The sequence below is a fragment of the Ahaetulla prasina genome, chromosome 14 (genome assembly GCF_028640845.1).
Source record: "Ahaetulla prasina isolate Xishuangbanna chromosome 14, ASM2864084v1, whole genome shotgun sequence".
Lineage (NCBI taxonomy): Eukaryota > Metazoa > Chordata > Lepidosauria > Squamata > Colubridae > Ahaetulla > Ahaetulla prasina.
Genome location: NC_080552.1, coordinates 12,079,172 through 12,105,957, shown reverse-complemented (window position 1 = coordinate 12,105,957; position 26,786 = coordinate 12,079,172). Strand labels below are relative to the sequence as shown.

The 26,786-nt window shown below is 45.1% G+C and overlaps 1 protein-coding gene across 2 annotated transcripts; it reads right to left on the bottom strand.

Annotated features, from left to right (window-relative positions):
• Positions 1-332: 332 nt before the first annotated feature.
• On the bottom strand, positions 333-20,667 carry DECR2 (2,4-dienoyl-CoA reductase 2). 2 transcript variants are annotated; one of them, XM_058156906.1, is made up of 10 exons: positions 20,576-20,667; positions 16,900-17,046; positions 11,865-11,933; positions 9,976-10,027; positions 8,647-8,782; positions 7,056-7,180; positions 5,752-5,845; positions 4,821-4,925; positions 3,951-4,139; positions 333-985 (listed from the first exon to the last, which is right to left on the bottom strand). In XM_058156906.1, exons 2-10 carry the CDS (start codon positions 16,995-16,997, stop codon positions 951-953), a joined length of 903 nt encoding a protein of 300 aa, XP_058012889.1. In that variant the 5' UTR covers positions 16,998-17,046; positions 20,576-20,667; the 3' UTR covers positions 333-950. The 2 variants fall into 2 exon arrangements, with proteins under 2 accessions (XP_058012889.1, XP_058012890.1); XM_058156907.1 differs by having other exon boundaries at positions 340-985; positions 3,934-4,139.
• Positions 20,668-26,786: the final 6,119 nt, after the last annotated feature.

The following is a 26,786-nucleotide window of genomic DNA, read 5'->3' as shown; positions in this document are numbered from 1 at the left end:
AGGGGGTTAGGACATATGAGGCACATTGATGCTGTATAACTTTCCCACCACTACATTTTTAAAAAGGCTAGAAACTTTGGTGTCACCGTTTAAGCCAGGGGTGTCCAATTTTGGCAACTTTTTAAAACTAATGAACTTCAACTCCCAGAATTCCCCAATCAGCATGGAATGGCTGGAGAATTCTGGGAGGTCTTAAAGTGGACAAGATTGGACACCCCTGCTATAAGCAATCGCCCTGTGCCCCCTCTTCCCCAAGTGGTCAGGAATTAAAAAAATAAAAATACAGTCCCTTGGAAGAAATCAGGGTTGACCACGGCTACATCATTCCATCAAACACATCCAATCGTCGCCGTGCAAATCCTTCTCCGGAATGGCTACTGAACGGGGTTGACAGCGCTACAAGACGAACGAGAACTTCCACCGTGGCATCGGGAAGGGCATCCGGCCAGTAAATGCTCAGCTCCATCCAATCGCCTCGACTCCGCCCCGAATTACAGGATTGTAAAAAGGGAGTTTGTCGAAAAGGGAGAGTATTTATTTTATTAGGGGTATAGATTTGGGGGGCAGATAATGTCACGCACAGCAGGAGCCGGACAAACACAGACTCACCACTTAGGACCTCAAATTGTGATTGAGAATGAACTGGAAACGATACGAAGGCTTCCAAACCGATCAGATCATAGTCAAAGCTGTTTCTGCCATCGGTGGACTTCGGCCTCAACCACCTTTCTGGTGGTGGGTGAACAGGATGTGCAGTCTGTAGCATTTTGTGCCACCACCACCAATCTTTGTGCGACAAAGACCCATCTTACAAACCAGCTTGGCCCAGGTTATCTAAACTACCTTGTAACTAGTTAAAGGTGAGTGGCTGCTATCCGTACGTACAATGCCACAGACGGTTCGCGGAGCAGCACTGAAGGCACTTTCTTAAAATGTCGGGGGTCCTTTTCTCATTTATCCCTCTTTAGTTCCGTGCTCCAGAAATCTGTAACAAACCAAGGAGACAGGAAATGACCTTGATGGGACATTCAAATAGATGGAAGGTGGGGAGGGGGAAGGAGAACAAGAAATAGCCGAGTAGAGAAATGATCTTGAAATAAAAACTTAATTCTAGAACTCAAAAAGTAGATTTGGGGAGTGGTGGTATGTAGAAGTGACCTTGGGAGACAGGAGGAAGAGCAGCAGATCAAGCAACGGTCAGATCAGAACGTCTCTCGAGATTCACAGGTCATGGTTATCTCAAAGGAATTTTTTTTTTTTCCAAAAGGCAACTGGACTGTTTTTCCTGAGAATGTTGTGGTCCGCCAGCAGCCTGCAGAGCTGGAACAGAGTCAGACAGCAATGAGGCTGAGGAAGAACGTGGGCCAGTCCTGGAGGACTCTGCGTTGGAGGCACAGATGGGGCCAAGGCCATCTGAGAGTAATGTGCGGACTCCGGAGCCTCCAGAGGCTGACAGTAGTGAGGCAGAGGAACAGGAGGACCCTGTTCCTTATAGAAGGTTCGGACTTATTCCCACTTGCTCCAGGGTGTAAAACTAGATGGGGCGAAACTACAAGGATGTAAATGAGATGTTAAGAAGAACTTGACCCTGAGAGTTCCCAAAGGTGTTTTCTTCAAGAGGCAACTGGACTTTCTGGTTCTACTTTGAAGACGCTTCTCTTCCAAGAAGCTTCTTCAGCTCTTCTTGGATGAGAAGCGAACCGTCTTCAAAGAAAAACCAGAAAGTCCAGTTGCCTCTTGAAAAAAAGCACTTTTGAGACAACCATGACCTGGAGGACTGAGAATCTCCAGAGACACTGACCGCAAGAGCTCTCTATCAGCAGAATGGATTAAAGAAGTGGTTCTTAACCTGTGGCCCGCCGACCCCTGAGGAGGACCACAATGTCATCACAGGAGGTCTGCAAAGGCTTGGGGAAAAAATGCCATGATTTCAATTTTAAGTCTTTTGAGGGTCCATGGCCATAAAAGGTTCTTAAAAGGGTGATGAAGAAAAGCTTGAGAACAACTGGACTATAGTCCTGCACTATGGCTTCTTCCTCTTCACGGGTGGTTTTCAAACAGAGGCTGGATAGTTATCCAGCGGTATAATTATGCAGGGCGCAGGAGGTTGGACTTGATGGCCTCCCGGGCCCCTCCCAGCTCTATGATTCTAACGAAATAAACTAGGCATGACAAGACAAAAGGATTAAAAAAAAAAGCTAAGGCATCTTCTTTTTCCATTTAAAAAGAAAAAAAAAAGCCAGAAAGACAAGTTCTTATGAACTTTGAACTGCTGGTGTGGTTTATTGGTGAACCATTCAAAGCCCAGGCTAATTAGGGAACAGCAGGAAGAGATGGGAGTGGACTTTCCAAAGGGGAATCCGGTCTGCCCTATTGATTTCAAATTTACTCCCCTTCAGATCAACTGGTTCAAAAGGATTCCAGCCTTCCATTCTTCGCCCAACTGAGTTAGAACCGCATATTCAAAAATATAACTGTGGCTATATCTGGTGCCAAGCCATAGATTTTTTATTATGTCTTGTCAAACCAGCCACATCTGTACAACTTTATACAACAGGCTAAGCCAGGGGTCTGCAAACTTGGCTCTTTTAAGACTTGTGGACTTCAACTCCCAGCAAAGCTGGCTGAGGAACTCTGTGAGTTGATGTCCACGAGTCTTAAAAGAGCCAAGTTTGCAGACCCCTGGTCTTAAGCCGTTCATTACACGATAAGCCTAAATAGCTGGGTCTCCATGATGCACTAAGCCAGTATCTCCCACTCTTTGCAACTTTTAAGATGTATGGACTTCAAACTCCCAGAATTTTCCAGCTATCCACATGGACACCAACTTCTAGAACACGCCAACCAGCAGGATTCTGGGAACTGAAGTCCACACATCCTAAAAGTTGCAAAGTTTGGAAAACACTGTACTGCAGTGGCCCCCAAACTTTGGGGCACCAGGGACCAGATCCATGAAGAAAAGTTTTTCTGTGGACCAGAGGGGGCGTGGTTTTGTGTGCTGCCTGCATCCCGTGGATGGGGCTATGCTTGTTTGCGTGGACCGGTTGCTGGAATGCTGCGGACCGGTGCCAGTCCGCTGAACAGGGGTTGACGACCCCTGCTGTAGGGGTGAAATGTAAAATTTGTTACTACCAGTTCTGTAGGCGTGGCTTGGTGGTGGTGCGGGTAATGTGACTGGGTGGGTGTGGCCCACTTTTTTTTTTTTTTACTTTTAAAAGCATTTTAAATTTGAACCTAGCCATGAAGAGCCGTGCGCTAAACTGCACCCATAAACATGTTATTATCGAAGGCCTGAAACCAAAACATCTCCTAATCAAGCTTGCATCTTCTATGACAGGGGTCTCCAACTTTGGCAACTTGAAGACTTGTGGACTCCAACTTCTAGAATTCCTCAGCCAGCTTTGCTGGCTGAGGAATTCTGGGAGTTGAAGTCTACAAGTCTTCAAGTTGCTAAGGTTGGAGACCCCTGTTCTATGAAACTTAAGAGCACACTAAGACTGACCAACCTCGTAGGACTGTTGTATAAAGGTTATGTTCTGATTCTATACTCAACTGTACTCCCTAGGATGTTGGCTAGCTCTTCATATGGAGACAGGCTAGGGTGTGAATGAAGAACCACACAATCCTCTGTCAACTATCATGGTAGGCATTTCCCTGCCAGCTATCGCCCCATTTCTTTATGGCCTTGTCATCTCATACAGAATATCATCTTTCTTGAAGATGATTTGGGTTGCGAACCCAAGCCTGGGTGAAGTCTTCTCAGGCTTAGGAAGCCCCCTCCCCAAAAAATAAAACAAAACAAAAAAAAAACATCCCAGAAGATTGGAGCCAATCACTTCTGAGCTATGGCAAGGAACGCAATTTGGACCAGATGTGGAAGGTGACTCAGAGGAGACCTGCTTGTAAAGTCACCGAGCGGGAAAGAAACTTCACCTATAGCTTAGCTATACCCAACAGTGAGGGAAAGGAATTCTCCGAAGTCATCCAGTGTCCGCCGTCCACCACAAGCGTTGTGCCGGTCACGTACGACGAGAGGGGGCTAACCAGGTAGAGGACACTGTGAGCAATCTCTGTCTTGTTCCCAGCCCGCTGGAGGGGAATGTTCTGGAAGAAGTGGTCGGATTCAAAGTTGGGTGGAACTAGGACAAAAGAAAAGCACAACGTTGGCCCATTGAAGAAGAAACAGGAGCGTGGAACGACATCAGCCCACAGATCAATCCAGTGGTCTCCACAGGGTGTGGTTCCCCTCCCAAAAAAATATGATGGCGGCCACCACGGTGTCATTATGAATGCTCCACACTTTCTCTATATACACTCAGCCAAGGGTGGGCTGCTGGGGGTTTGGGAGAAGCTCTAAGATTCTGTGCAGTTCGGAGAACCCCCCAAATCCCACTCCTGAGTGGCCCCGCCCACCCCTCCCCTCCCCGGAGTCTCCACGCAGCCCATTTTGGATGCAGATAAGTGCAGGATGTGCACAGAGGTTCGGGGAGGGCGTTTCCGGCCTCCAGAGGGCCTACGGAACCTGGGGAGGCCGTTTTTGCCCTCCCGGAGGCTCGAAAAAAGCCTCCGGAGCCCAGGGAGGGCAAAACCACTCGCCCCTCCCGCTGTGGTGCAGGAGGCTGACTAGGCCACGCCCATCATGGCCATGCCCACACAGCAACCTGGCAGAGAACCCTTTGCTAAAATTTTTGAAGCCCACCCCTGCACTCACCCCTTTCAAGAGCTAATTTTTTAGAAGACTTAACTGTTGTCTTAGTAGCTACCTCAGAAGCTTTCTTAGCAGTTTACCTTATAAGCTGTTCTCCGTTTAGAAGACTTACCTAAGCGGCGGTACCCCTCTGTGCCCGAGATGGGACCGGGGGCAACGCTAATCACTCTAATTCGTTGAGGCCCCCATTCCACAGCCAGATGTTTTGTCATAGCCTCTGTGAAGAGACAGATGGGTTAAGAATATTTAGAATTAGAACTCTAGAGCAGGGGACTCCAATCTTGGCAACTTTAAGCCTGGTGGACTTCAACTCCCAGAATCCCCCAGCCAGCAAAGCTGGCTGGGGAATTCTGGGAGTTGAAGTCCACCAAGCTTAAAGTTGCCAAGGTTGGAGACCCCTGCTCTAGAGGGTTTCGTGATACGAAGAAGTTATTTCACGATTAAAACTCTGTTTTTTTGAAGGAGGAAGAGAATATGGCTCACAAAACGAAGGCATAATTTGGAGATATACCGTCTTGGTCCCATCAAGAATTAGGAACGTATATTCTTCGGCCTTGGGGTACACCTTCTAAGGTGGACAAGAGGATGAAGAATTAACTTGATTTAATTAATATTTCACCCTTTCCATGTACTTTCCAATTTGTCAGCAACTGTTCTGGAGAAGCCCTGGAGTCAGGATTTTAATCATTGCTGTGCAGAAGATAATAAGCAACTAATATGCGGCTTCCGGCACACAGCGTTACACAAAGTCAAAAAGAAAAAGAAAAAAGGGAAAAGTCCATGCAATCTAAGTCTATCGTCGAAAAAATATACTCAAAAACTAAGAGGATTTGTTCTCCGATTCCCCAAAATCTCAGCTAAATTGGAGTTCGTTGTCAAAAGACGGTTCTTACCATGATACGGCTAGGTCTACTGGAGGGAGTGGCTATAATATTCCTTCCTGAGGATCCGTTATCCTCAGCCAGGAGAGGAGCGAAGCCCTCAACCTTAGACAGAGCTACCAGTGAGAAGAAGAGACAACACAGAGGGCTTGGTCCTCATACCTACGGCCGCCTTGGCGGTCCCAGCATGCATCTGGAGAGCTTGGCCTCTGTAGCTGAGGGTGGCTGTGATGTTGACAATGACGCCGCCATTTTCCTATGTCAATAAAGCAAGCAGCAAAGTTGAGGTCAAATGTCAGAGTTCGAAGGAACACCCGCAACGAAATAAAGCTCTGAGGCTTGAGGTTCCTCAAAGTTCCAATTTATTAGAGATGTCATGTTGGCACAACTGGGAACACCCGAAACTGAAAGCTTCCAGGTTTTCCACACCCGATGACAGTTCACAGCCCTGCCCCACACCCGCAAGTTCATCACATTGTCCAATCAACTCTTCACCCTCAATTGGATACAATCTTCAGGCAGTCTACATTAGATGCGGGCAAAAGTCCTTGAATACGGAATGTTGTTATGACTAACTTTCTACCGCTCCAACAACAACCCCCTCCCAACTTCCCCAGCTAAAATATGTGGCAGTTGAGAAGCAAAAAGAAAATTGCCTTCCAAAACTGACATCAACGTCAAAAAAAAAAAAAGAGTTCATAACCACCCTTTGTGGCATTTTAAGAAATAAAGAATAAAATGGCAAATGGCTAACTGAAGCCTCACCTCCCCCAGAGTGAAATGTCCATTTTAGGGACATCCGGAGAGGAATCAAAAACGTCAAGATGGGGCCATGACCGCAATGATTCATTCATTGACAAAAATGGCCATAATTTCAGGTATGGCCGCCTTAACCACCTTCCTTAGCAACAGACATTCTGGTCCCAATTGCACAGGTAGTCCTCAGTGTACGACCGCAATTGAGCCCAAAAATGTACGTTGTTAAGTGAGACATTTGTTCAGTGAATTTTGCCCCGTTTTACGACCTTTCTTGACTCAGTGGTTAAGTGAACCACTGAAGTCAATAAGTCAGTCACCCAGTTATTAAGTGAATCGCTATTTAAACGAATCGGTCTTCCTCATTGACTTGTCAGAAGGTTGCAAAAGGTGATCACACAACCCCAGGACATTGTAACTATTATAAACACATGCCGGTTGGCAATCACTTGAATTTGGCTCACGTGACCACAGGGTGAATACTGCAACCCTGTTTTTACAGCCTTCGGGAAGAAAGTGGAACTTCCAGGACCAGAGATGGTCTATCTGAAAACCACTGTGCAAAGAAGGAATCGCCATGAGACAGCTGCTGCATTTTGTGTGGTGAGAAGTGCTTCTCAAGTCATTTGTTTTCAGCGTTGGCGTAGCTTCGGTCAGTAAACGAATGGCTGCAAGTCAAGGACTATTCTGTACAACCGAGAGCCTCTTACCCGAAGGTATTTTTCATACAGGACTTTGGAGACGTTGAAGGTGCCCAAAGTGTCGATTTCGATCACCGTTTTGTAACCGTTGAACGATAAAGAGCTAGCAGGGCAAAGGAAGTTGCCGGCAGCATCTGAGAAACAAGACAGTGGAAAAAGAACAAATCAGACAGTGTGTGTGACCTGTTGGGTTGCAGTCCTGAATTCGTATCATCTCAACATATGGAAATTCCCACCACAGAAGCTGTTGCACGTGATGATATCCTGATAAACACATCCGTTATTAATCAGATTGGTTGGATCCTTCAGGGTAGGGATCCATGTCTGAAATTAAGCTAGATCAGGGGTCAGCAACCTGCAGCTCTGGAGCTGCATGTGGCTCTTTTACCCCTCTGCTGCGGCTCCCTCTCTCGCAAAATATGCATCATAACCACCAATGTGCGACACCAGCCGGCACGCTATTTACTGAGCTTTTTAAACCCCCCCGGTAGGCCAACCATGGATAAATCCAAGAAAAGAAAAGTTTCAGAAGAAAACAGAACATTTAATTCAACTACATATGCTAGTTTTGTGGCCGATCAAGAAATAGTCAGGCACGGGAAAGGTTTTGTGACTCCTGGTGTTTTCTTTTCTGTGGGAAACGGGTCCAAATGGCTCTTTTGAGTGTTTAAGGTCGCAGACCCCTGAGCTAGATGCAACATCTGTCCAGTGGCCAAGAAGTTTGGCTATCGATAGGGGATTTTAACTAAACATCAGCCTAACACTTGCATCATGAAAATAGGTGCTCTGGAACAGGGGTCTCCAACCTTGGTCCCTTTAAGACTTGTAGACTTCAACTCCCAGAGTTCCTCAGCCAGCTGAGGGACTCTGGGAGTTGAAGTCCACAAGTCTTAAAGGGACCAAATTGGAGACCCCTGCTCTAGAACAGCACTTCTCAATCTTGACAACTTGAAGATGGGTACAACTTCAATTCCCAGAATTCTATGTTGGCTGGGGAATTCTGGGAGTTGAAGTTGCACACATTTCACAGGTTGAGAAACACAACTCCGGAGAACTCAAAAGAGACATTGGACTGAGGTGGGTATCAACCCTAACTGATCAAAAATATACAAAATCCAACGTTCTTGAGACAATATTTCTGTGGGGTTGGATCAGGGGTGAAATGCTATTGGTGAACCCGTAGCAATGGCGGCGCATGGTTCGGTGAACTGGTAGCGGTGGCAAGTGCGAAGCTCTGCCCACCTGCCCAGACATCATTACTTCCTGTTTTAACCAGGAAGTAACCTGTTTCTGACCCTCTGCGCATGCACTAAGGGTCCAAAACTGCACATGATGCGCGCACATGTGCAAGCGGAGCGTGTGCATGCAGAGCGCACACTTCCGAACCGGATGGGAAGGTAAGTAGATTTCACCCCTGGGTTCTAAAGTTGAAGATGGGATGCAGAGGATCTGTATGAAAAAGCGCACTGGGCCACTTATGAATTCAACTACCAGAACCTTTCCAGCAGCCAAAAAGATCACCCTTCAGGGACCACCCATTCCCAGCCTGAAACTTGCAGATGGGGAGAACTTCCAACCTCCAAGAGGACCAAACCCTCACTGTTAACTAGGATGTCAATCTTCTCAAATTCTCGGAGGGCCTCGTCCACAGCTGCTGAAATGCTTTGAGGTTGCCGTACATCAAGGGAGACAGGCAGGCATCTCTGGCCGGTGGCTGCGGAGAGTTTCTTGGCCGCCTGTCAGGAGAAGTAAAGATTTTGGGTGATCAGACAGCTGCCTGGATGTGCAGAAGGCAGAGGAGAGGAGAGCAGTGGAAATCTATGGGCCGATCCTTGGGGCAGAAGAGCCACTGCTGCTAGCGAAGCCCCACCCTAGCTCTGGGGATAAAAGACAGGGGGCAGAGATGAATAGATGTGGCAAATAACTATTCATCTCGCCTGCTGGACAGACTCATTAGTCTGCAGTGAGCGAGAAACTTTTTGCTGGGGCTCCTGGCGCTCCTAATAAAGGAATCTTTTTTTTTTTGAAAAATGTTATTTATTTTTAAACATAAAATAAAAAACCTCATCAAATCAATTCCATTACAACGTGCTGTAAGGGTGTCAACATATCTTCCTGTGCATTCACAAAATAATCATCTCTTCCATACATATATCTTATACTCATTTTTCCTAACATATCTTTCCATTCAACCAATTATAGAATAAATCCCATATTTTATAATATTGTTTATCTTCACGTTCTCTAATTTCAAATGTTAATTTACTCATCTCTGCACATTCCAGCATTTTTCTAATTATTTCATCTTGCAAAGGTAACTTTTCATTTTTCCAATTTTTTGCAAATACAATCCTAGCTGCTATAATAATATTCACAATCAAATATTTTATATCTCTAGTGTGTATCTCCGGTATAATTCCCAACAGAAAGATTTCTAGCTTAAAAGTCAATATGCTTTTTAATTATTTTTTTCCAACCACGTGTGTATTTTAGTCCAATATCTTTTCGCTTCAATGCATGTCCACCACATGTGAATAATAAAGGAATCTTTTGAGTTAATTTCACAGGGTTTGTCGTGTTTGGGGAGGTGGGTCAGAACATTTGCATTTATCCAATTTTGACTGCATAAATCTACCACTGAGTGGGTATCTCTAGCTAATTCAACAATTAACAAAAGCGTGCAATCTGTATCGGGTTGACACACCATACAAAATCAAAACGTCGTATCTATAGTAACACGGGAAAGTAAGAACAGGTAGTTATCATTTAGTGACCACAACTGGCATTGGCAACTTGGTCATTAAGCCTTATTGCCATGCGCTCAAAAGCCCAATTGGGCTTATTGTCAGGGGATGTCTTATTTTGGGGGAAACGGATACCAATATCCCAAACGGGACAGTAAAACGACCAGGATTTCTCAGCCACTCACCTCCGTCAGCCGTTCGAGGTTTCTGCTGCCAATGACACACTGGCAACCATGCCTGCAGGAAAAATTCCCAAGATCAGACAGAGAAGTCAAGGAATGCAAAAACTTTTTTTCTTTGTTCTGACCTAGGCTTCCTTAGAAATTAAACAGCAGAAACATAGTCCTAGCGAACCTCTTTAATTCATAGGCTCAATAAACAGTCCTTCAGAGAAAGGTTAACAACACCCACCTATCTCACCTGGAATGCTGCCAAAGAGCTACCGTATTTTTTGGAGTATAAGACGCACCTTAGTTTTTGGGGAGGAAAATAAGAAAAAAGCTGATTGGCAGGTGGATTGGGCCTCCCGGAATACCCCCAGTCAGCTGTTCCCAGAGGTGAATTTTAGCAACAGGTTCCTTGGTTGTGAGCTCTGTGCCTTTTTTTTTTTTTTTGCCTTTTTTTTCTGCCTCTGAAAGCCTCCAAAACAGCTTCAGAAAAAAAGCCTCTGAAGCTCTGTTTGGGGGCTTCTTTTCTGATGCTTTTTTCAGCCTCTGAAACCTCGAGAAGCTAGGTAGGGCTACATTCGGACGCACCCAGATTTTCACCCTCTTTTTGGGGGGAAAAAGGTGTGTCTTATATTCTGAAAAATACGGCAATTTCCAGACGCAGGGCCAGGCAAACTTGGCACACAGTCACAAACAGAATTTTCAAATCTTGAATCGGCCAGATGAACTACTTGCTTCCTGCCTCCTGGCAGTGCTACGCATGCGCACACTGGCAACAGGCTCATACTGTTCTTCTGCCTTGCTGAAGTCAGATTCCGGAGACTCCGGAAGCAGCAAAGAACTGCCAGATGCCCTTGGCTCTCTCTCTGCCTCCGATTCAGAGCCATCGTCCGAGCCTTCCCCAGACTCCAGGACTGGCCCACCAGGCAGGGCAAAACCTTTTTTTTTGCTTGTTTACCTCTTTGAAATCTTGGTGCGTCTTATACTCTGGTGTGTCTTATAGTCCGAAAAATACGGAAATCAATGAAACCGTTTTCCCACTGGAGTTGTGGGTGTTCGAGGTTTTCAAGAACAGACTGCACAACCATTTGACAAGGATGGCATAGGTTCTCTTGCCTTGAGCAGGGGTGTTGTGTCTGTGCCCCCCGAGCTGGGCCCCCTGCCAGAAAGTGACTTGGAAAGTGAGGGGGAAGGGCCATCAGGACTTACCTCGGGAGCACCAGCTTCCCTGGCTCAGCTCCAGAAGCCAGAGGCAGGCCAGGTGGAGGAGATAACGAGGCCTCCGTCCCCTGATTCTTCCCCCCCCAGGCCATGCCTCCAGACCCGGCTGATGGCAATCAGGCCTGGCTGGACCCTGGGTTTCATAGGCAGGAGAGGCGGGAGCAACAGAAGCAGGGGTGGGGCAGGCCTAGGAAGTGCTGAGTCATGGAGCCACACCCCACAGGATACAAAAGCAGCAAGGGCTGCTATACCTCTTCGTAGCAGGCAAATCAACTGCTTAAACTACAACTGAAGTACTGTTTGTTCCTGTTTGACTCATCAAGAGAGATAACAGAGACACTTGGCAGACACTCGCTAGTTTGCTGCCAGAGCTGATAGTGCCGGCTAATTAAGTCATCGCTCGGACTGAGGCGAGGGGGACAGAACAAGGGGGTTGGACTAGAAGACCTCCAAGGTCCCTTCCAGCCTTACGATTCTACGTTCTAAGAAAAAACAGCAGGACAGCCATGGGAGATGCTCTCGTCTCAACCGAGAAAACCCCATTTGTTTGCCAGAGATCAAAATGCAGCCACCCTGCCGCGGAAATGGGTAAGATAGAAATATTCCAGACCCTTTTGCTAAGATTAAATCAAGACTGTGTAGAAGATCCCGGCTGAAGATCCTGAAAGAGATCTGCTTATCCTTACCTCATCAGGATCTCAGCGATGCGGAATCCAATACCGGAGCCGCCGCCTGTGATGAAAGCCACTTTTCCGCTAGAAAAATCAGAAGGAGACGTCTGAAATCAGGCGCTACCAACACAGTTTGCTTATTGATCTACTTATTTATTTACCAGCAACTCTGGGTGGCTCCCAAGTGAAGAAGCATTAAACACTGGAAAGGAAATTCCAGAATTCACAAAATTAAAGGAGTTAAAAAAAAAATGGGGGGGGAAAATTGAATCATATTCTTTATTACAGGCTAGTGACCCAGACTAATAACACTTCTTAAATAAAACCTAGAAAGTAGAAAATGAGAAAGATGGCAAAACTGGACAGGAATGGTTTAGAGCTGAGGTGGCTCAGTGGTTAGAGTGCAGGACTGCAGGCTACTTCAGCTGATTGCTAGCTGCAGTTCGGCAGTTCGAATCTCACTGGGCTCAAGGTTGACTCATCCTTCCATCCTTCCGAGATAGGTAAAATGAGGAGCCAGATTGTTGGGGGCAAATAGGCTGACTCTGTAAACTGCTTAGAGGGCTGTAAAAGCACTGTGAAGCAGTATATAAGTCTTAAGTGCTATTGCTCTTCCTTTTCTCCTTCCTTCCGTCCTTCTTTCCTTCCTTCCTTCCTTCTTTCCTTCCTTCCATGGTGTGCAGTGGCTAGAATGTAGTATTTGCAGGCTAATTCTGCCAACTGCCAGCAGTTCGATCCTGACTGGCTCAAGGTTGACTCAGCCTTCCATCCTTCCGAGGTGGGTAAAATGAGGAGCCAGATTGTTGGGGGCAAATAGGCTGACTCTGTAAGCCGCTTAGAGAGGGCTGTAAAAGCACTGTAAAGTGGCATATAAATCTAAACACTATTGCCTTTCCTTCCTTCCTTCCTTCCTTCCTTCCATCTATGGTGTGCAGTGGCTAGAATGTAGTATTTGCAGGCTAATTCTGCCAACTGCCAGCAGTTCGATCCTGACTGGCTCAAGGTTGACTCAGCCTTCCATCCTTCCAAGGTGGGTAAAATGAGGACCTAGATTGTTGGGGGCAAATAGGCTGACTCTGTAAACCGCTTAGAGGGGGCTGCAAAGCACTGTGAAGTGGTATATAAGTCTAAACACTATTGCCCTTCCTTCCTTCCTTCCTTCCTTCCTTCCTTCCTTCCTTCCTTCCTTCCTTCCTTCCTTCCTTCCTTCCTTCCTTCCTTCCATGGTGTGCAGTGGCTAGAATGTAGTATTTGCAGGCTAATTCTGCCCACTGTCAGCAGTTCGATCCTGACTGGCTCAAGGTTGACTCAGCCTTCCATCCTTCCGAGGTGGGTAAAATGAGGACCTAGATTGTTGGGGGCAAATAGGCTGACTCTGTAAACCGCTTAGAGGGGGCTGCAAAGCACTGTGAAGTGGTATATAAGTCCAAGTGCTATTGCTATAGTGCAATTGCTATTAGATTTATATTCTACCCTTTTTATATAAAACACAAGGCAGGGGGCATATCTATTGTTGCTGCCTACTTTCCCCAGAACAACCACCCTGTGAGGCGAGTTGGGCTGAGAGCAAGAGTGGCTGGCCCAAAGTCTCTCAGTCAGCTTTCATGTTAAGGCAGGACTAGAACTCCCAGTCTCCTAGCGATTGGCTGAAAATCACCCAGCTAACTTTCATGGCTAAGGCGGGACTAGAACTCCCAGTCTCCTAGCGATTGGCTGAAAATCACCCAGCTAACTTTCATGGCTAAGGCGGGACTAGAACTCCCAGTATCCTGGTGATTGGCACAAAAGTCGCCCAGCTGGTTTCCATGCCTAAGAGAGGACTCGAACTCGCTGTCTCCTGGTTTCCAGGACAGCATCTTAACCATTACGCTAAACTGGCTTTCATGTTTAATGTGACAGGCAAGGAAATACAAAGGTGTTTTTTAGCAAGGCAATGCTGAGTTGCTTTTCTTTCAGCTGCAGACCAGCATAAAACCAGCAGCATTAAAACGGAAGTAAAATTAATCTGACAAAAATAGAAAATAGCGCTTCAAAGCGCTGCATGGCTTAGGGCCTGGGTACTTACGGGACCGCCTGCTGTTTCCACATGCCTCCCACCGACCCGTACGCTCTCACAGAGAGGGTCTTCTCAGGGTGCCGTCCGCCAAGCAGTGTCGGCTGGCGGCCCCCAGGGGAAGGGCCTTCTCTGTGGGAGCTCCCACGCTCTGGAACGAACTTCCCCCCGGTTTACGCCAATTGCCTGACCTTCGGACCTTCCGCCGGGAACTGAAAACTTATTTATTTATCCAAGCGGGACTGGCCTGATTTTTAAACTCTAAATTTTAAATTTTTCAATTGTAATTTTATTGGGTATTTTATATGGTCAATTGGATGGTTTTAATTTCGGCCTTTTATTGAATAAGCTTTTTAATTGTTATTTTAGTGTGTATATTAATTGTTTTAAATAAAGGCTGTACACCGCCCTGAGTCCTTCGGGAGAAGGGCGGTATAAAAGTTTAATTAAATAAATAAATAAATAAATAAAATAAAAATGGCTGGTCTTCCTTGTTTAGCGACTGCCTTGTTTAGCGAGCATTTGCAATCATGTCGGTGATGAAAAAAATAAAATTTGCAACCCATGCCCGCACTTACAACCCTGGTAGGTCTGTAAAGCAAAGAAAAGCTGGAGATCATCAGCACACAATTATGCTTCACTTAATGACAGAGTTGCAGGTCCCAACCGCGGCTGATAAATGAGGACTACCTATATATCCTGTCTTTCTTTCCAGGAGCTGTAGGTAGCTTACAGGGGAATCTCTATTAGTCTATCCCCACAATAACCTTGCAAGGTATATTGGACTGATAAGCGTTTCCATGACTGGCAACAATCTTCCCAATCCTTAACTACACCACTTCTCTCGTAGCTAACTTGTATTTTAAACAAACAAGGTGGGATAAGGCGAAATATTACAGGAGAAAAAGAAGAATTAGGGGTGACATGATAGCAGTATTTTAGTATTTGAGAGGCTGCCACGAAGAGGAGGGGGTCAACTTATTCTCCAAAGCACCTGAAGGCAGGACAAGAAACAATAGATGGAAACTGATCCAAGAGAGAAGCAACCTGGAATTCTGGAGAAACTTCCTAAGAGTGAGGACCAGTGGAACAACTAGTCTCCACAAGTTGTATGTGTTTCATCACTGGAGGTTTTTACGAAGAGACTAGACAGCCACTTGTCTGAAATGGTATTGGGCAGGGGTCTCCAACCTTGGTCCCTTTAAGACTTGTGGACTTCAACTCCCAGAGTTCCTCAGCCAGCTTTGCTGGCTGAGGGACTCTGGGAGTTGAAGTCCACAAGTCTTAAAGGGACCAAGGTTGAAGGCCCCTGGTATAGGGCAGTGATGTCTAACCCTTTTTTCCTCGGGTGACAAAAGTGTATGCGCATGCGCTATCGCCGCGCGCATGTGCCCACATCCATAATGCAATACCACTCCCACATGCCCTGCTCCCCTGCGTATGTGTGCAACCCTTGCATGCGCATGCAACCCCCCCATGCACACATGACCCCCCACATCCTTTTGGCCTCACATCCCAAAACAGCACTTTGCCTCCCAAAATGGCTGGAGGTGTGTGAAAGCCTACAAAATGCCAGTGGGGGGGAAAGCCTTTGCCTCTGAAAACAGTTGGGGGGGAGAAGCTTCCAAAACGGCTGAGGGGAAGCCTTTGCCTCCCAAAACGGCTGGAGGTGTGTGAAAGCCTACAAAATGGCGGCTGGGGGAAGCCTTTGCCTCCCAAAACAGTTGGGAGGAAGCCTCAAAACGGCTGAGTGGAAGCCTTTTCCTCCCAAAACAGTTGGGAGGGGAAGCCTCCAAAATGGCTGGAGGGGGGAAGCCTTTTCCTCCCAAAACAGTTGGGAGGGGAAGCCTCCAAAACGGCTGAGTGGGGGAAGCCTTTTCCTCCCAAAACAGTTGGGAGGGGAAGCCTCCAAAACGGCTGGAGGGGGGAAGCCTTTGCCTCCCAAAACAGTTGGGAGGGGAAGCCTCCAAAACGGCTGAGGGGGGGGAAGCCTTTGCCTCCCAAAACAGTTGGGAGGGGAAGCCTCCAAAACGGTTGGGAGATCTGAGAAGGCACAGGCAGCAGAAAATGAGGAGAAAGGTAGGTCCCCTCCACGTGTCTCCCGCTTGCAGGGCAGACCCGAAAATCAGCTGGCCAGCAGGAAACATGCGTGCATGCACAGTGGAGCTGAGCTGGGCGATGGCTCGTGTGCCCACAGAAAGGGCTCCGTCTGCCACCTGCGGCACACGTGCCATAGGTTCGCCATCACGGGTAAAGGGTCTCCTGCTTGAGCAGAGGGCTGGACTAGAAGACCTCCACGGTCCCTTCCAGCTTCATTCCATTCCACTCCATTCTCTTTTTTTTTTTTTTTTTTATTGAAAGAGTTTTAAAAAAACAAAAACATTTTTCCCCCTCCCTCCCAAAACAGCACTTTGCCTCCCAAAACAGCACTTTGCCTCCCAAAACAGCACTTTGCCTCCCAAAACAGCACTTTGCCTCCCAACCCCTCCCATTACATAAAATAACTTTCTAATTATTCAAAGGCAATCTGATATTTCTTAATCTGATATCTGTTTTGTAGATAATCAATCCATTTTTCCATTCAATTAAATATCTTTCCTCGTATTGTCTTTTAAAACGCTGAGATTTTAGCCATCTCAGCCAAATTAATAACTTTCAATATCCATTCTTCTATTGTAGGTATCTCTTCTTTCTTCCAGTATTGTCCAATCAACAGTCTTGCTGCTGTTATTAAGTTCAAAATCAATTTAGTCTCAATCCCTGTACAATCCATTATAATTCCCAAAAGGAAAAATTGTGGCAGGAACTTTATCTTCTTCTTCAGTACATTTTGAATAATCCACCAAATTCTTATCCAAAAGACCTTAATTTTCTTGCAAGTCCACCAAATATGAAAATATGTTCCATTCCACTCCATTCTCCATTTTCCCTATTCCCACCCAACCCAACCAGGTTTACGGGAACCTTAAAGAGGCCTAGCACCTTGGGAATACTTACTTGAGGATGTCAGGCTTGAAGATATATGAATATTCCGGAAGACAGTCATCTGTGTCCACATCAGGAGGAGGTTCACAAGCAAAGCCCGGATGAGCCATGGATAGTTAGCTTGTTCTAGAGGAAGCACAGCAGGCTCACAACCCGATCCTGAGATGGGGAGAAAACCCACAATATGATTATGGTTATGACCAGGGGTGAAATGCTCCCGGTTCGGACCGGATTGCCCCATCCGGTAGCGATGGCGGCGGGTGGCTCAGAGAACCGGTAGCAAAAATCCCTGCCCCCCCACCGCAAGCCCACCCAATGCCCAGTCGCCCACTTCCCCGCTTGCCGTTTCTTTTAAAAAATACTTTTAAAAGGTACATAATTATATATAATTATATTCGTTCAGCAGTTCAAATCTCTAGTATAGGTCTCCTGCATCGAGCAGGGGGTTAGACGATGACCGCCAAGGTCCCTTCCAACTCTGTTACTGTTAAATGCAAGGTTGGATTGGTTTGAAGGCGAAAAAGGAAGGTGCTGTCTCTTAATCTCCATTATTTCCAAAACTCAAATACAACCTCTGCAGTGAGTAACGCAGATCGCAATCCTCACCTTTCACCCAAACAGGTTTTCAGGGCCAAACAGATGCCGCTTCTTTTAACATTTGAAAAAAGGTTTTACAAAGTTCCTTTAAAAATTAGATTTTTCTCTCCTTTTTTTCCCCCCCGAGGCCACCAACCTTGGGGAAAATGTGTAGAACAGCTTCAGTAAGGGGAATTCTTAAGGGGAAAGGATCACCGAATTCCAGCTCTCTGCGCAACAAAAATCTGGGGTTTTTTTTTCAGCTTGCAACAATAGGAATGTTGGAGCCATGGAGAAGGAAGAAATGGAGAAGGATGTACCGGGCATTGGACTGAAGGAGAGAATTGGATGCAACCAGTTTTCTTTGCAACAGTGACACTTGGAAAACAGTCAAGATGGTTTGAGCAGCTTTGCAAAAAGGAGAGGGAACAGATCCAGAAATTCAACTTAATACTTTATTTAAGTATTTACTCAATACTTTATTTGGCTGAGATAATTACGACACACAAGGAATCTGTCTAAGTACAGAAGCACTTAGCATACATGCAAAGCCATAGAGAGAATAATAAAAAATAGTCATTTTATATAATAAATTTATATATAAATAAATATAATGAAGTTTTTCCCCAAATGCCATCACTCTGCTTAACAACCAATTCCCACAACACTGTCAAATAATTTACTAAGACTGTCTTACTATTCTTATCTTCTTTAATCTATCTCTTCCCATTTATTACTATAACCATGTCACTTGTATCTTTCAATTTATATTAGTTTTGTTTCCTAGTATGATTTGATAGTTTATTAGTATCCTGACTATCACTAAGTGTTGAAACTTTTTATTCGTGAGGAATGTTTTTTATCCTCCTTATGTACACTGAGAGCATATACACCAAAGACAAATTCCTTGTGTGTCCAATCACACTTGGCCAATAAAGAATTCTATTTCTATTCTATTTCTATTCTATTCTTCTTCTCTTCCTTATTAGTACCTATCTCTTATTCCTTATTACTATAACCATGTTGCTTGTATCTTTCAATTTATATTGTTTCTATTTGTTTCCTAGTACCATTTGATAGCTTATTAGTAACCTTGACTATCACTAAGCGTTGCATCTTTTTATTGTCCATGCATGTCTTTTATTCTCCTTATGTGCACTGAGAGCATACGCACCAAAGACAGATTCCTTGGGTGTCCAATCAGACTAAATCTGCACTACTATTAATCTTCTCATCACCCATCTCCTTCCACTTATGACTGTAACTTTGTTGCTTGTATCCTTACGATTTATATTGATATTGTTTCCTGATTGCTTATTTGTAGCCTATGGCTATCCTTAAGTGTTGTATCATTAAGTGTTAAATTTGTACCCTATGACCATCATTAAGTGTTGTAAGTGTTGTACCTTGATGAAGGTATCTTTTCTTTTACCTACACTGAGAGCTTATGCACCAATGACAAATTCCTTGTGTGTCCAATCACATCTGGCCAATAAAAAATTCTATCTTCTATCTATCTACTTGTATCCAATAAAGAATTCTATTCTATTCTAAACATGTATGTCTAGATCCACCCCCACCGCAAAGCAAAGCTCTTTGGGCGTCCTCCAAGAGACAAGATTGGGGGGTGGGTCCTAAGAGGAAAAAAAAAAGTTTAAGAAACACTACTTTTAGTAATAAGGACGAAGCAGCTGTTATTACCGAGAAGGCAATGCAGCTGCTGGGATAGAATAGAATACAACAGAACAGAACAGAACAGAACAGAATAGAATTTTATTGGCCAAGTGTGATTGGACACACAAGGAATTTGTTTTGGCGCATATGCTCTCAGTGTACATAAAAGAAAAGGAAAAAAATACCTTCATCAAAGGTACAACATTTACAACACAAATGATGGTCATAGGTTGCAATTTAACCCTTAACATAACATAACAACAGAGTTGGAAGGGACCTTGGAGGCCTTCTAGTCCAACCCCCTGCCCAGGCAGGAAACCCTACACCATCTCAGTCAGATGGTTATCCAACATTTTCTTTAAAATTTCCATGTTGGAGCATTCACAACTTCTGAAGGCAAGTCGTTCCACTTATTAATTGTTCTAACTGTCAGGAAATTTCTCCTTAGTTCTAAGTTGCTTCTTTCTTTGACCAGTTTCCACCCATTGCTTCTTGTTCTACCCTCAGGTGCTTTGGAGAACAGCCCGACTCCCTCTTCTTTGTGGCAACCCCTGAGATATTGGAACACAGCTATCATGTCTCCCCTAGTCCTTAATGATAGCAACAAAAAGTTACTGTCATACAGTCATAAGTGGAAAGAGATTGGTGATGGAAACGATGAGAAGATTAATAGTAGTGTAGATTTAGTAAATAGTTTGACAGTGTTGAGGGAATTATTTGTTTAGCAGAGTGATGGCCTTGGGGGGGGGGAACTGTTCTTGTGTCTAGTTGTTCTGGTGTGCAGGGCTCTATAGCGTCGTTTTGAGGGTAGGAGTTGAAACAGTTTATGTCCAGGATGTGAGGGGACTGTATCCCCGGGAGGGGGGGAGTGTTGGGAAATCCCCTTATTTTTGCAACCCCAAATCCGATTTCCCCTGGGGGAGGGCAGCCTTGCCCCTCCCTCGGCTAGGATTACGAGGCTGGCCCACCATCCCCACCACCAACACGTCGCGCAGCTGGTTGGCAAATGAAAGAGAGGACGCGGGAGTCCAGGTTCCCCCACCCACCCAGCGGAGGGCGCCAGGTTGCAAATGCAAAAAAAAAAAAAAGCTTTTTCTGAGCCCCGGTTCTCGTTCCTGCCCTCTCGCCCTCCCGAGGCTCCTGGGCTGACACCCCCACATGCAGCGGGGAGCCCGGGAAAAGAGGAAGGGGACTCCCCTTCCCGGGAATTGCACCAGCAGCCTGTTTTGCCTTCCCCAGGGACAAATGAGCTGGGACTACAACGCCCATTATCTCCGCCCGCAGTTGCAACATACCCTGGGAGTTGCAGCCCCGCCAGCAACGTAGGAGGGTTGCAGAGGGTTTGCAATTAAGGGGGTGCTTTGCCCCATTCCTCAATTTCTCCTTCCCGGTATTCCCGACACCCCCCCACCCAACAATTCTGCCTTTTCCAACTCACCTCTCGGTTAAGCAGCTTCTCAGCGAGCCCGATGCACCTGCGCACTGGGTTTTAAACCCAACGCATGCCGGGAATGGTAGTTCCTTGTTTAGACGCCTAGGAGGCGCTCGGGTCAATGGGACATCCTAGGGCTGGTCCTTCTCTTATTGGCAAAAGGGATGCTTTGCCTAGAATCCTAATTGGGCAAGCTCTTCATTAGACCCAATTTAAAAATAAAAAAGGATTATTCATAGGAGTCTTGGGAGTCTTCCTTATTACACAATGGGCTGCGTTTGCTTTTCTAGGCAGGGGGGAGGATTGCAAAACGTTTCTCTGATCTCTTTTCTATGGAGGTGCTCAATCATCCAGGTCGGTTACCGTTTATTTGTTTATTTATTTTACTATTTTATTTATTTTGTCAGTCATATATAGGATAACGGGGGAAAAGTATAAACATAATTTGGATACATGAAAAGAATAAGTAATAAAGGAGTATTAGGACAGGGACGGTAGGCACGCAGGCTAGGCTTATGCATGCCCCTTACAGTTTTCCCAAAAACTTAACAAACACTAAAAACAACCTTACGGTTGCCCCAAAAGGCACCTGGACTGTCTTGGTTTCAGTTCTGTCACCCATAAAACTGCCATAGGTGGAATATTATCTAGACTAGAATCTATGTTTTTTTATTGTTCATGTTTCACGTGTAATTGATGTCTTTTATTGTTGGATCACTTGCTTCCTGACATACGACATATACCAAATGTATTTGGCCAATAAAGAATTCAATTCTATTCTATTCTATTCTAACATAACATAACAACAGAGTTGGAAGGGACCTTGGAGGCCTTCTAGTCCAACCCCCTGCCCAGGCAGGAAACCCTACACCATCTCAGTCAGATGGTTATCCAACATTTTCTTAAAAATTTCCAGTGTTGGAGCATTCACAACTTCTGAAGGCAAGTCGTTCCACTTATTAATTGTTCTAACTGTCAGGAAATTTCTCCTTAGTTCTAAGTTGCTTCTTTCTTTGATCAGTTTCCACCCATTGCTTCTTGTTCTACCCTCAGGTGCTTTGGAGAACAGCCCGACTCCCTCTTCTTTGTGGCAACCCCTGAGATATTGGAACACAGCTATCATGTCTCCCCTAGTCCTTCTTTTTATTAAACTAGACATACCCAGTTCCTGCAACCGTTCTTCATATGTTTTACCCTCCAGTCCCCTAATCATCTTTGTTGCTCTTCTCTGCACTCTTTCTAGAGTCTCAACATCTTTTTTACATCGTGGCGACCAAAACTGGATGCAATATTCCAAGTGTGGCCTTACCAAGGCATTATAAAGTGGTACTAACACTTCACGTGATCTTGATTCTATCCCTCTGTTTATGCAGCCCAGAACTGTGTTGGCTTTTTTAGCAGCTGCTGCACACTGCTGGCTCATATCTAAATGGTTATCCACTAGGACTCCAAGATCCCTCTCACAGGTACTACTATTGAGCAAGGTACCACATATACAGTACTGGTGCATTTTGTTTTTTTGGCCTAAATGTAGAACCTTACTTTTTTCACTGTTAAATTTCATTTTGTTAGATAGCGCCCAATGTTCAAGTCTGTCAAGATCTTTCTGTAACTTGAGCCTATCTTCTGGAGTGTTGGCTATTCCTGCCAGCTTGGTGTCATCTGCAAATTTGATGAGTTCCCCATCTATCCCCTCGTCCAAGTCATTGATGAAGATGTTGAAGAGTACTGGGCCTAAAACAGAACAGAATTCTGTTCTATTCTATTCTATTCTATTCTATTCTACTCTACTCTACTCTACTCTACTCTACTCCTTATTCTATTCTATTCTGTTCTGTTCTATTCTATTCTATTCTATTCTATTCTACTCTACTCCTTATTCCTATTCTATTCTATTCTACTCTACTCTACTCTACTCTTTATTCTGTTCTGTTCTATTCCATTCTATTCTACTCCTTATTCTATTCTATTCTATTCTATTCTACTCTACTCTACTCTACTCCTTATTTTTTTTTTATTTGCATTTATATCCCGCCCTTCTCCGAAGATTCAGGGCGGCTTACACTATGTCAAGCAATAGTCTTCATCCATTTGTATATTATATACAAAGTCAACTTATTGCCCCCAACAATCTGGGTCCTCATTTTCATTTCTATTCTATTCATGTTGTATGTCTTATTTGTTTCTGTACCCTGTAAAAAAAGATTTAACCCCTGTTTAATAAATGATTTTTGCAGTGCCTGAATTAAGAGATAGTCCTTGATTTACAACAGTTCACTTAGTGATCATTCAAAGTTACAATGACCCTGAAAAAAGTGACTTAGGACCATTTTTTCCACAGTTACAATCTTTGTAGCATCCCCATTATCAGTGTTCAGATGTTTGGCAAATGGCTTCTTTTATGACCTCTTATGATCGTGTCCCAACGATCTCGTGTGATCATCTTTTGCAACCTTTTGAAAAGCAAAGTCAATGGGGGAGCTCAATTCCCTTAATAACTGGGTCACTAACTTAGCAACCGTAGTGATTCATTTAACAACCGTGGCTAGAAAGGTCATAAAAGAGGAGGAGGAGGAAAAGGAGGAGGAGGAGGAGGAGAAGGAGAAGAAGAAGAAGAAGAAGAAGAAGAAGAAGAAGAAGAAGAAGAAGAAGAAGAAGAAGAGGAGGAGGAGGAGGAGGAGGAGGAGGAGGAGGAGGAGGAGGAGGAGGAGGAGGAGGAGGAGGAAGAAGTTGTCTTACAACTGGGATCTGGAGGATTACAAAACCTTCAGGAAGAAGAGAAGGAGAAGAAAAACAGGATTTGAGGGGAGAGGAAAGTGCAGTTGGTTTGCAGTTCTACCAGTACCAAGTTTAAGCATTTTCTCAATGTTGTAATAATAGCACCTAATCAGCGAAGAAGGAACGGGGTTTTTGCACCCAGATTAACCATAGACAGCCTTTATTATTTTTAATTTAACATTGGATATTCATGTGATATTAAAAGTAATCTTTAGAAAAAAAACCCAGGCTCTTGCATTATTTCAATAATGTATCACCGCTTACGTATTTAAAGAATTGTGCCCCGAAGCAGAAAGAGGAAAGGATTGCAAGACAAAAATTCAGGTGCAAACAGGTAGCGTGGAAATAAGGACATCTGAAACAAGCTTTCGAAACGGAGGGAGTTGCTGAGACAAGCAAACATTTGATCTTGATTCCACACAGAACTTCCATCTAAGGACAGGACAAACACACCCACTCGGCAGTCTCTTTCTATCTTTCCCTGTAGTGCTGCCTTAATCTCATTTGTGTATTATTTATTTGCTTTTTAACCCGCCTTTTAAACATTTTATTAAATTTACCTTTGTTATATTGGAAATTAGGTTTATTATTGTATTTATTATAAGGTTGATAACTCAAATTGTATGCCCAGTGTATCCAAGAATCAGTTTCACATCGTCCTTAGTTGGGTGGGTGATATCTTTTTTCCATCTTAATCCAGCAGAGCCGCACAGTGGTGAAATCCATTTTTTTTTATTACCGGTTTTGTGGGTGTGGCTTGGTGGGCGTGGCAAGGGAAGAATACTGCAAAATCTCCATTCCCTCCCCATTCCAGGGGAAGGATACTGCAAAACCTCCATTCCCTCCCAACTCCGGGGGAAGGATACTGCAAAATCCCCATTCCTCTCCACTCCAGGGGAAGGATACTGCAAAATCTCCATTCCTTCCGACTCCAGGGGAAGGATACTGCAAAATCTCCATTCCTTCCGACTCCAGGGGAAGGATACTGCAAAATCTCCATTCCTTCCGACTCCAGGGGAAGGATACTGCAAAATCTCCATTCTTCTCCACTACTGGAGAAGGATACTACAAAATCCCGATTCCCTCCCCACTCCAGGGGAAGGATACTGCAAAATCTCCATTCCTTCCCAACTCCAGGGGAAGGATACTGCAAAATCTCCATTCCCTCCCAACTCCAGGGGAAGGATACTGCAAAATCCCCATTCCTCTCCACTCCAGGGGAAGGATACTGCAAAATCTCCATTCCTTCCGACTCCAGGGGAAGGATACTGCAAAATCTCCATTCCTTCCGACTCCAGGGGAAGGATACTGCAAAATCTCCATTCCTTCCGACTCCAGGGGAAGGATACTGCAAAATCTCCATTCTTCTCCACTACTGGAGAAGGATACTACAAAATCCCGATTCCCTCCCCACTCCAGGGGAAGGATACTGCAAAATCTCCATTCCCTCCCAACTCCAGGGGAAGGATATTGCAAAATCTCCATTCCCTCCCAACTCCAGGGGAAGGATACTGCAAAATCCCCATTCCTCTCCACTCCAGGGGAAGGATATTGCAAAATCCCCATTCCCTCCCCACTCCAGGGGAAGGATACTGCAAAATCTCCATTCCCTCCCAACTCCAGGGGAAGGATACTGCAAAATCTCCATTCCCTCCCAACTCCAGGGGAAGGATATTGCAAAATCTCTATTCCTCCCCACTCCAGGGGAAGGATACTACAAAATCCCCATTCCCTCCCCACTCCAGGGGAAGGATACTGCAAAATCCCCATTCCCTCCCCACTCCTGGGGGAAGGATATTGCAAAATCTCCATTCCCACCCAACTCTGGGGCCAGCCAGAGGTGGTATTTGCCGGTTCTCCAAACGACTCAAAATTTCTGCTACCAGTTCTTCAGAACCTGCTGGATTTCACCCCTGAGCCCACAGCTGTTTTGGTATGTGAAATCTTTCACACTTTGCTTGAAGATCTTGCTGGTGGAAGTGGTCTTCAGTGGGAGAATGTGGGGTGTCTGGTGGTCAATTCAGGCTCTGTGGCCACTTCCCTCACTCCTCCAAACCCCCAAAGCCCCCCTGCTGGCTAAAGGATGAGTGGAGGGTCCTGAACTCAAGACAAACATCAGTGGTCTCCGAACATGGCAACTGTTAAGACCTGTGGACTTCAACTCCCAGAATTCCCCAGCAGCGTTCACCTCAAAGCCTTACCCACGCATTGGATGTTAGATACCATAAACCAGAGATCTCCAACCTTGGCAGCTTTAAGCCTGGTGGACTTCAACTCCCAGAATTCCCCAGCTAGCTGAAGGAAGACTGAAGTCCAAAAGTAAGTTGCCAAGGTTGGACACTCCAGTTTAGAGAACAGAGAATTTTGGGAGTTGAAGTCCTCCAGGCTTAAAGTTGCCAAGGTTGGAGACTCCTGCCATAAACAATCCAGCAAAAGCGGCTGGCTGGGGAATTCTGGGAATTGAAGTCCACAGGCCTTACGGTTGTCCAGTTTGGAGATCCTTAACAAAGATGAACAGCGCTAAAGCAATATTTTTTTTAAAGAAAAACCTTACGTCTTGAATTGGCTCCCAAGTTCGTGTCTGGTCTTATAAAACATTTTAAGAAGAGGCATTTAGCGGGATTTTTTTCTTTCTTCAGGATTTATGTAGGTTTTGTGCCTGTTGGTTCAAAACAGCCCTGCTCACTCCAATGTTCTCTCACGAGGCACTATTCCAAATCAGCCGTTTGTTACCAGCTCTGAAAGTTGTCCTTTTTTCTCTCTCTTTAGTGGTTTTCATGTGACCCTCTCGTTTATGAATATCATGGGATGCAAGTTTTCATCTCAATTTTTTTTTTTAAAAAAAAAGAGCTTTCTTCCGTTTCTAATTTTTTTCCTGACGGACAAGGAATTTGAGTCTGACCGATGCAATTGTCTGCACCAGCTTTGTAAATGGAGCCCCTTACTTACCCCATTCTCCTCTACGGCGAGGAAGCTAAAGTAAACTAGCGTGACCCATAATGTCTAGCCTCTGGAAGGACTGATTTGGGTTGGGTTCTTTTTACCCTACGTGACCTCAGGTAAGGAAAGCTTTTGGAATGGAGATGGTTTTGTGGAATGCAACTTTTGCCCCTTGTGACTCGAACTGAAGACAGCAACAGAGCACATCTGTTTGATGGTTTATGGTACCTAACATCCAATGCCCGGGTCAGGTGTTTGAGGTGAATCTGCACGAAGGCATTCTGTCAGCGTGACGCCGTTTTCTCTCTTATATGCTTTGCTTTTGTGAGTTTTGAAAACGGGGTCTTCTGTATTTTATTTAGTTTGTTTTTTATTTGGATGTTTTTAATCCCCCCCTATTACTTTATAAGTCACTCAAGATGCTGAAGGTATCTAAGATCTAACTCCTACCTACTCCTGTTTTCCCCACAACAACGACCCTGTGAGGTGAATTGGGCTG

What these genes read in the sequence shown, in the direction of transcription:
- DECR2 (XM_058156906.1), bottom strand. Translation starts at nt 16,997, where the DNA reads ATGGCTCATCCGGGCTTTGCTTGTGAACCTCCTCCTGATGTGGACACA. An exon ending in ACCTCGAACGGCTGACGGAG is followed by an intron (nt 8,783 to 9,975) that starts GTGAGTGGCTGA and finishes TTCTCCTGACAG; the next exon opens with GCGGCCAAGAAACTCTCCGC. An exon ending in AGAGGGGTACCGCCGCTTAG is followed by an intron (nt 4,140 to 4,820) that starts GTAAGTCTTCTA and finishes CTTTTGTCCTAG; the next exon opens with TTCCACCCAACTTTGAATCC.